Here is a 9,469-nt window from a genome sequence, read left to right as displayed (position 1 = left end):
GCGCGGCTCGCTTTGTTTCTACGGGCAGCCCCCAACGAGCCACTTGTCAGACCGAGCCCGTCGCCTGCCTCCTCCCCGCCTCGCCCCCCCGCGAACCCCGTCCTCCGCGGTTGGACGTTTTACGAACCCCTGGATGTGGCTTTTCGAATTGTGACGGCGGCGGCGGCGGCGGCTTGTTTCAGCCCCCCTCTCCTGGCTCCGCTCCTGGACGTGCCGGCCCGCCCCTCCCCCGCCTAGGGGGGCGGGGGCCGGGGAAGGGAAAATAATACGATTTCGGGGGAAGTCGCCTTCAGGTCTGCTGCTTTTTTTTTTTTTTTTTTTATTTAAAAAAAAAAAAAAAAACAAAAACAAGGGACAGAGAACACATCAGTCTTGAACTTCTCTTCAAGAACCCGGGCTGCCAAGGAAATCTCCTTTGTTTTCGTTATTTCTGTGCCGTCAAGTTTTGAAGTGGTGAGTTTCGGGTCGGTTTTGCCAATTTCACTCAGTAAAACTGCAGTGTTGCTGTTTCTAGACAGTACTTTGGTTCTTTGTCTCTTTAAAAGGTCACAGTGAAAGCTTGGCCTGGATCGTGCCGGCCATATGGAATGGATAAGGGCACAGTCTTAAAATGGGATTCGGGGGTGCTGCGGGGGCGAGGGAGGCGATCCAGCCCGGAACTCGCTGGAAAGGGTCCCACGTGGCGAAGAAATCGGTTCCTGAAGCCGGGATTTCGTGCATTGGCTGGCTGGCTTTTGGGGAGGAAATCGTTGCTGTCACCGAGTTCACTGCTTTCTGCAGGAAGGAGCATGCAGGGTCTTAGTTGATGGGCCGGGAGATGGGATGGTCGGAAAGTAGCCTGCTCTCTGTGTGCCCACCAGACGTTGCCCTCAGATGGGTTTTGACGTGGGTAACAAACTCTGCAGCCTGGCAGCTGTGGAGACCACCGCTGTCCGTCCAGGCAGGCCTGCCGGAGGTTGCTCTTTTCTATTCCAGACTGAGGCTTCCTGAACTTTAGCCTTGGGCATGAGTTTAAACGAGCAAATTGGGTGTTTTATGTGCATGTAATTTTGGTTTATAATGTAAAGCTTTTTACGGGATGACTTAGTGTTTAACAGACGCTTCTAGGTGGGTATTCAGAGGACAAGTTTGCATGACCTGTATATTTTTTGATTGTCAATACGTTAACTAAATTATAATTTATCACTTTCATTTGCTGTACAGCTTATAGTGCTGTTAAGCCTCATGATTGCTTAATATGTTTTGTAGCATTAACTTTGATGCTGTTGTCTACACCCCTCCCCCCCCCCTTTTTTTTGTTAAATTGCCCCAAGGGTTAAGGATTTTCTTTTCAAATCATATATTTTAAAATTCATCTTCTGCTCTGGGATAAGGCAACCAGTTTCAGAAAAAGCAGCTGTGTATTTTAATCCACATGAACCATTGTAAGGAGTGTTTTGAATAAGTTAATAATCATTGCTCTCTAATTTTGGCTTTAGACTGCAGTTTAATATAATGGAAAAGAGTAATCTTGATAAAAAGTGGTTAAAAAAGGCACATTTATTGTTAATGAACCTCATAACCAAAAACAGATGGGACCTCGATCAACGGTAAACCGTCAGTTCTCAGTGTGCCACTCTGGAGTACAAAGATAAATAGCCATTATTATTTCTCAAACTTTATAGTTCTTCAATTGGCACTCTTGAGGTTGCTTTTAAACCTCTTGTTAACGTTGCTGCCCCCCTTTTCTTGATTATATGGGACAGAGTAGTCTATAGTTAAATAGAAGAAACAAATGTTGACAAAGCCATGCTAATACAAACTGGCTTTCAATGGATCCAGATCTAAATCGCTTCGGCATGAGAATTTTTTTTTTCTTTTAATACAAGCTATGTCATTACTAGACAGCTGGGGAAAAAGTGATAATTACCATATTCTCTCTGGTTTTCCTAAATATGATCCCCATAGTTTGGTAAGCTCAATACTTCAGATACCATGGAAAGTTCAGAAAATAATTCCACTCACCTGTTCTTATCCATTACAGTTAAAATTGTATTTTAGAAATGACTTCGATATTGTACTAGTTACTTTATTATAAACAGCATGAAAATGGATATTGAATATAGAATATAACTTAAAATAATTATCTGTTAATTTTTTCCCTGAAGTTAATTGCAGTGTTCACCTCATTGTGTACTGAGGTGAATCTTGAGTGCTGGATATTGTGTTTTACCAATATCAAGATTTTTTTTTTAAGTGAGCTTGGCACGTCAACCTAATGTGCTTATCACCAAGTATTTTCAAGTTCTGTGCTATTTGAATTGCTAACAGCATTCTATTACTAAAGGACACCTAAATACTCTCTCTAAAGTACATGGATTGAAATGTTACAATTCCTGGGATATTTGAAGAAACACTCCACTTCTTCCTGTTTGCTTAGCAGAGAAATGATCCAATCACATGTGTGACCCACAACTTGGCTGGATGCTTATAACAGGTCACCTAACTTTTGAAACTAATGGTAGAAAACTTCTTCTCTGCATTAACTTGTAAAAGCCAATGGGGTGTTCAAAAAGCAGTTAGATGTTTGATACCATCTTTTGAGATGAGACATATATATTTTTTTCTCACAATACTTATATATATATATATATAAACATATATGCATTTGATTTAGCTAATATTTTGAACTGTGATAATCTTTCCATCCTTGATGAAAGCGCTGTTCTTGTATTCTGTAATAAGCTCCTAATTTTTAAAAATTGGGATGACATACATACAATTCGTTATTTTCTTTTTGGCTGTATTTGTTGTAATTCTTGTTCTAGAGGTAAACCCATCTTCCTCCACTTAGTGTTGTTTGTAGATGGAAAATTACCTTTCTATTCATGTGTACTGGTACAGTTTCCATAAATGATTCTGTTAATTCGAGTAAAAATCTAGTGCTCCTATCTCGAAATACAGTAACATCTGTATTAGATTTAGTTAAGTAGCTTCACATCCTATTTGGGGGGCGCGGGTTGGAGAGGTGGAACATTTACAGGGGCATACATATGTGGATGATAGATTCCCCCACCCAATTGTAACACGTCTTTTTCTTTTTAAATTCTGGCAGGTGATCTTATAGACAGTGACTGAGTATGGATCATTTGAACGAGGCAACTCAGGGGAAGGAGCATTCAGACATGTCTAACAATGTGAGCGATCCGAAGGGGCCGCCGGCCAAGATTGCCCGCCTGGAGCAGAACGGCAGCCCGCTGGGAAGAGGAAGGCTTGGGAGTACAGGTGCAAAAATGCAGGGTGTGCCTTTAAAACACTCGGGCCATCTGATGAAAACCAACCTTAGGAAAGGTAAATAGCTTTGGAGCCAGATCCTGGAAAGCTGCAAGCCCTGGTGTCTACCCGAGGCCAAGTCGTGGTCGTGTGGGGGCGGGTGGCTTAAAGCGCTTCGAGGATCCTATTCCTGGGTTCTCCTTCCAGTCTGAAGTTAGTTCCATTCCAGGCTGTTGTGATCCATCTTGTGTTGCAGGTGCAGGTTCCATGCTTGGGTGACGCATCTTGCGCTGTGCAGAGAGGAGTCATTGGACTTTCTGGAGGCTAAGGGCAGAATTCATTGCGAGGGTCTTAGTGTATGCAAGGGTCCACTCGAAAGGTGTTAATTGCAGGGGAAGATGTGCAAGCGTTAGACACTTAGGTTGTTTGAGAACCACTCATGCTTTTCCATACGATTGTCAGTTGCAAGGCAGCTTCAGAGGTTGGGAAATCTGAGGTAGAAGGGTTGTGATGTGATTTGTGTGTGTGTGGATGTGGTTTATTTTCTGAAGAGCTAACTCATTCACTCGCAGTGAAAGATAGGAGGATCGTAGTGTTTAATTTTTGCTACAAGAGGATATTTTTGCTAAGGGAAGGGCAGATTCAGGCAAGCTTGGAAGGGGAGGATGAGTGCCTGTGTGACTCCTTTTCCCACCAATATCATATGGATGAAATTCAGCAACCTCGTGTCCGCCACTGTTGTGCGTGTCCAGCAGTGCCTTTGCAGGGTGGGGTGTGTGCGCCTCCCTCGTGAGGGACTTTATTCTGTCTCTGGATGATGACATGTGTAGGAATCAGATTTTCCTTACATTCGCTAAGCAATGGATGAAAATGCCGTCTTTTAGCAACCAAGAATATTAAGTAGATAAAGTTAGAAGGCAGAGGAATTTCATTGTGTTTGATGCCTAACATTTATCATACAATCATTTATTTTTTTCCTTGGTTTGGCGAAAACAAAGAATATATTGATCCTGAAATGAACAGACACAGCAGTCCGTATTGTTAGATCTTTATCTATTAAAAATGGAAAAACAGCACTTCAGCAAATTCTTTGGCCTCTACTCATGATTACCCTATTTATTGATTGTTTGCCAAGAATGTATGCATCTTAAGAAAGCCAGGGTAAGAGCATTAAAAATATAATTTATTACAGCTTTTCAAACAGAGTGCATTAATATTGTACTGTGAGGCACTGGGGCTCTATAAAAAAGACTTTCTGACGCCTGCAAACATATAAGTTCCATAAATTCCTCAATAGGAGATTTCAGCTGTCTCTGGTATTATGTGATATTTGCACAGCAAACTTTAATGCCAGGACAGTTTTAGACAAGGATTGTACAGACTTCTCTGCTCCTTATGGCAGACGTGCTGTTTACACAGGCTCATAAACCTTCAGCACAAGCTTCTAAGACTGCCTTCAGGTTTAAATCATGTGGTATTTTTAGCATTCAGCGGTGACCAGTGCTCTCCCCTTTAAATGCTGGGAGGGTATGAAGTTGCTGGAGCTGGAAGTCTCGCCCGACACCAGCACGAATCATCAGACCGCTGAGAGCAGGCTCCTGTTGTCTGTTAGCCCAGGGACAGGAGGGCAGCCCCAACAGTTTGCTAGACGATCCAGCAGCACGATCTGTCATGAGACGGCAGGATGGTTCCCTTACCTGTGGCCACGTGTAGAATACACGTAATAGGCTTTAGCGTATTTCTGTATTAGATCAATAGCGTCCAGAACAAATCCTGTGTATTTCAGTGGTGTGAAAAGCCTGCAGTTATTTCATAGGTCTGAGGAGCCGCGCCTAGCAAAACACGTCTGTTCCATCCTATAAAAGGAAAAATCAATGTGTATGTTTTTGTTGTGCTAACCCAACTCTTTGAAGACATCAGGACGGGGGGGGAGGGACTGAATAGTACAGTAATTTCACTTCCTGCTCAGATGCTTCTTTTTTTTTTTTTTTTTTTTGGTGTGTTGCGTTCATAGTAACTTATTCTAGAAATGCAGTTTAATTGTGGAAGGGTCTCTGCTCACTCCAAACGACAGAATAACTAAAGCCTTTTGGTGGTTTTGTTTTTGTTTTGGTTTTTTTTCCGTCTTATTTTTCATGTGCATGTTTCTGTTTGACAGGTGCTAGATAAAAATTGTGGCTGAGATGAGAAAGCACTACCAAGAAAAAGGGGTTGCATGTTTGTATTTGTTTAGGAGATTTTGCCAAAATACCTTCAAGCCAAGGAAGAAATCACCAGTTTGCATATTGCTATTTTTGCTGTGGTCTCCCCGAGTTGTCTTCTGATCCCTGACGGGTTCTCTCTCTGGTATAAAACAGCTGAATGAATGACAAAAATATTGGCAAGCTCTGCGTCTTGTTTTTCATGCCGAGTCTGTCGGTACCTCCGAATGAGTTTGTGAGCTTTTCTAAGGAAATCTAAAGGGGTTTATTTGTCAGAGCTAGAATCTCTTGTGAACAGTTCACTAAAGCTTTGGTGAACACTCACATGCAGGAAAATGTAGCTGTTTTATTGGTGGCTTTTGTTCAGCAGAAACAAGCATATAGAGAGTTTTTAAAGGGCCTCTCTGGTGTCAGTAGAAAATCCTGATTTTTAGCTCCAGTTGTATGCACTAGACGTCTTCAGAAGTTGGGAGGATTCTGTGAGTCCAGAGGACGGGGCTTAGAGAGGCATTAGTGTTGCAGGACTAATTGGGGATCCTGGGTGCCCTGTTAAAGTAACCCTTGTCATCATTTATGCTAAAGATGATACCCTCCTGGCAGTTTGCCACAGCACAATTCAGATGCATCTGCTTTTAACCCTTTTCCGCGATTGGTGGAAGTCTGGCAGGGCGCTGCATCAACACCTTGAGCACCACAGCATTCCGTGATTTCAGTTGCTAGAAGAAACCTCTTTCTCAGCGTGGCGTGGCTTGTGCTTTTTAATCGTCTAGCATACCGAGTTACGGCCCTGGGTTCGAGTAAATCAAGAGCAGGTTTAATCTCTGCGGCTCCTTGAGCCTGAGACAGCCTGAAGACGCCAAGTTTCTTTTCCTGTCTTCTCCTTTTTGTCGCATTTCCTCCCACAAAGATTGTTGATTTGAAAGACTTAGGGTTACCGTGACACCTTGCTAGTCAGGTGACTGAGGAGTCACACAAACAAACGTATTCAGGCACTTTACGCCCATATTGAAATTGTGATTCTCAGCATCCGTTTGGCTAAGTTTTGTGTTGGTGCTAAGGAACCAGTTCGAGTTAATATCTGCAAAAGGAAGAAAGTGCAAACCTTTTAGTGGAAGATAATTTGCTTGGACACAAACAGGAAAAGTTTATTGTTCACAAAAGCGTGCAGGCAGTGGCAGTGGGGGGGTGGGTTCCCCTGCAGGGACTGTAGTGAGGTCTGCTTGCTGGCTGTACCCTCCTCACAGCAGATCAGAGGAACACACTCTTCATTCATTCTCTCTCGTCAGCATCGTTATTTGATCAGAAAGGTAATGCTGCATCCGTTGCCTCTGGGAAACGCACGGCTGAAATTAGAGCAGAGCCTAGGTTAGCCTAGGACCAAGTGCACGCTCCAGTGAACTATTTCTCTCACAACTTGAACACACGAAGGCATGTGTGTGTCTGTGTGTGTGTGCCTGCTTCTCTACTCAGTCTGCCCTGGAAGCACGGTGACTCTCTGGTGAAGATGTATCCTCGTGGCTTAGTTTTTCCTCGCCCCAGCCAGTATTTCTGAAGACTGTTGGTTTCCTGTCTCTTTCTCTCCATCCTTTTGGTAGGAACCATGCTACCAGTTTTCTGCGTGGTGGAACATTATGAAAACGCCATTGAATATGATTGCAAGGAGGAGCATGCTGAATTTGTGTTGGTGAGAAAGGACATGCTTTTCAACCAGCTGATAGAGATGGCACTACTGTCTCTGGGCTACTCACACAGCTCTGCTGCCCAGGCCAAAGGTAAATAACAGCATACGTGGGGCTGGAAACCTTGCTTGGCATTCTTTGTTTACCTTGCAGAGAGAGCACTGGATCTTTTCATTCAAAGGACTAAGCATCACGTTGTTTCCTTATAGGCTGTGGCTTTAAAAAATTGGCTTAATTCAGTTTGGTTTAGTTAACACACATTTTGCTCATGTGGAATGTCGAGGTAGATTTTTTTTAAATTACTTCAGCTGAATCATTAGTATGCTTATTGACCTTAATAATCTGCTCCACTGAGGACCCACAAGGAAGTGAGGAGCGTATTTGAGCAGATGGACTGTTGAGAGTCAATTTGCATTTATGACTGAATATCTAGTTCTGTTTCTTTTATTCTGTTTCTGATGGTTTTATGGGCTGTAAAGTATTTTTCAATGCTGATTCCCACTGCAATAGAGAATCTTATCTAAATCGTAAAGCCATTTAGAACTGGTTCAGCTATGTCTTATTAGAACTTCCTGTAAGTTAGGAAAATGTGGCCTTACACATAGGCTTTATTGATGGGGTTTTATTTCCAAAATAATAAACAACCCTACAGTCATTTACATAATTTCACAATTTGGAAAACTAAGCTGTGAATATTTTCAGTGACCTGCCTTTTAGAGGGAAGGGACTCATTCAGACAGAAATAACAATATTGCTTGTGGTGAGGGTAGCGGGGGGGAGAAAAGGAACACCCTTCCACCAGATCTCTGATCCGAGGGTGAGCTTTTTAGTGACATCTCTCTCTCCGGAATAGGGCTGATCCAGGTTGGAAAGTGGAATCCAGTTCCACTGTCTTATGTGACAGATGCCCCTGATGCCACGGTGGCAGATATGCTTCAAGACGTGTATCATGTGGTCACGCTGAAAATTCAGTTACACAGGTGAGTCCAGACAGCCTTTCTAGGGGGAGACCTCTCGTTCATCTTACCTGGTCGCTTCTCATAAAGCATCTCTGGCCAACCTGCCGTTTTTATTGACCCTTGTGTTTCAGAAAGGTGAATCCACATTGATTTTGTGACCCCCATCCCTTTGACTCTTTTTTTCCCCCGTCCCTAACCTCACTGTGTAATTTAAAGCAACTTCCCCCACCCCGACCCCTACCCCGCCCCCACCCCCCGATTTGTAGCTTTATGCAGGTGATGGAAAGACAAGACTTATTACATTTAGTCAATTAAATGATGCATGGCAAGAAGACATTTTACATAAAGTTTACTTAAGAAAAAAATATTTTTGCATATCATGAACAGTGCCATCTGTGTACATTTTGTGAAAGACTGTCTTATTCGCTATTGTCACGCTTTCCTTTATTTATATATTTTTTTCCTGTTTTAATTCGTACGAAGGGAGTCACGACAGGAAATCGGTTGGTACGCTGATGCTGTTGACGGTGGCTCGCGGGAAGGCAGTGCACCTTAAATTGTCTTCCCGAGCGCATCAGAGCAGGAAGGTAGAAGTAACGTGAAAAAATAGCCACCACAGGCAGCTGATGTATAATTCATGCATCGATACAGCAGATGTGTTGTATAAAGTAATTAACTAATCGGAACAATCAGGAGACCGAGAGCAATCTCCAGATGCATCTGTTTGATGCGCAAAATGAAATCTGTCTGTCTTAAAGGAATGTTCTGCAGCGGGATGCAATCTCGTCATAATCCCCTCTCTAATCTGTGTCTCCAATAGTTGCCCCAAACTGGAAGACTTGCCTCCGGAACAGTGGTCGCACACCACCGTGAGGAACGCTCTGAAGGACTTACTGAAGGACATGAATCAGAGTTCGCTGGCCAAGGAGTGCCCCCTCTCACAGGTACTTAGTGTAGCAGGGAGGAAGGAACAGGCCGTCGCGGGTGCCCCGATGCCAGGCTGCACGGGCTCCCTCACTCAGAGCCACTGGTATCTGGAGCGAGAATCGGCCAAAAATGCAAAGTGACTTGACCACGGGCGACCTTTTAAAATAGGCCTGCTTCCTTCGGAACACAGCCGATGTGCTTTTTCTCCCTGGGGGAAAAGGGCCAAAGGACTGTTTACAGGAAAAACAGTTCAGAAGAAGACTCTCTGGCTGGTCTTTTGAGTTGTCGTCTGTGGGCTCTGAGCATGGTTGCTCCGTACTCCCAAATGCCCTTATTTTGATTTCCACAGAGCTTTGGTGACACTGGGAATGGCAGTGTCAGGGTTAATGTGCCAAATGTCGCCATGCTATTTGGATAAAATAAGAGTACCACTTGGACACTTGATTCATTA

General features: G+C 43.5%; 1 protein-coding gene across 4 annotated transcripts in view; it reads left to right on the top strand.

Annotated features, from left to right (window-relative positions):
• LOC103269487 (DNA-binding protein SATB1) overlaps nucleotides 1-9,195 on the top strand; it is a 23,702-nt gene extending 14,507 nt beyond the window's left edge. For 2 of the 4 annotated variants that reach the window (XM_008067065.2, XM_021717087.1), the window contains exons 2-5: nucleotides 3,095-3,330; nucleotides 7,049-7,225; nucleotides 7,986-8,112; nucleotides 8,912-9,195. In XM_008067065.2, the coding sequence (XP_008065256.2) occupies nucleotides 3,120-3,330; nucleotides 7,049-7,225; nucleotides 7,986-8,112; nucleotides 8,912-9,158 (762 nt within the window). In that variant the 5' untranslated portion in view covers nucleotides 3,095-3,119 and the 3' untranslated portion in view covers nucleotides 9,159-9,195. Of the gene's footprint in view, nucleotides 1-176; nucleotides 454-1,039; nucleotides 1,108-3,094; nucleotides 3,331-7,048; nucleotides 7,226-7,985; nucleotides 8,113-8,911 lie in introns of those variants that run through there. The other 2 variants (XM_021717085.1, XM_021717086.1) reach the window with 2 other exon arrangements.
• The last annotated feature ends 274 nt before the right edge of the window (nucleotides 9,196-9,469 follow it).

The sequence above is a fragment of the Carlito syrichta genome, unplaced genomic scaffold (assembly GCF_000164805.1).
Source record: "Carlito syrichta isolate Samal-C Ts95f unplaced genomic scaffold, Tarsius_syrichta-2.0.1 Scaffold309276, whole genome shotgun sequence".
NCBI classification, from domain to species: Eukaryota; Metazoa; Chordata; class Mammalia; order Primates; family Tarsiidae; genus Carlito; species Carlito syrichta.
The sequence above is the reverse complement of the archived record's forward strand: the minus strand, read 5'-3'. Positions and strand labels throughout refer to the sequence as shown.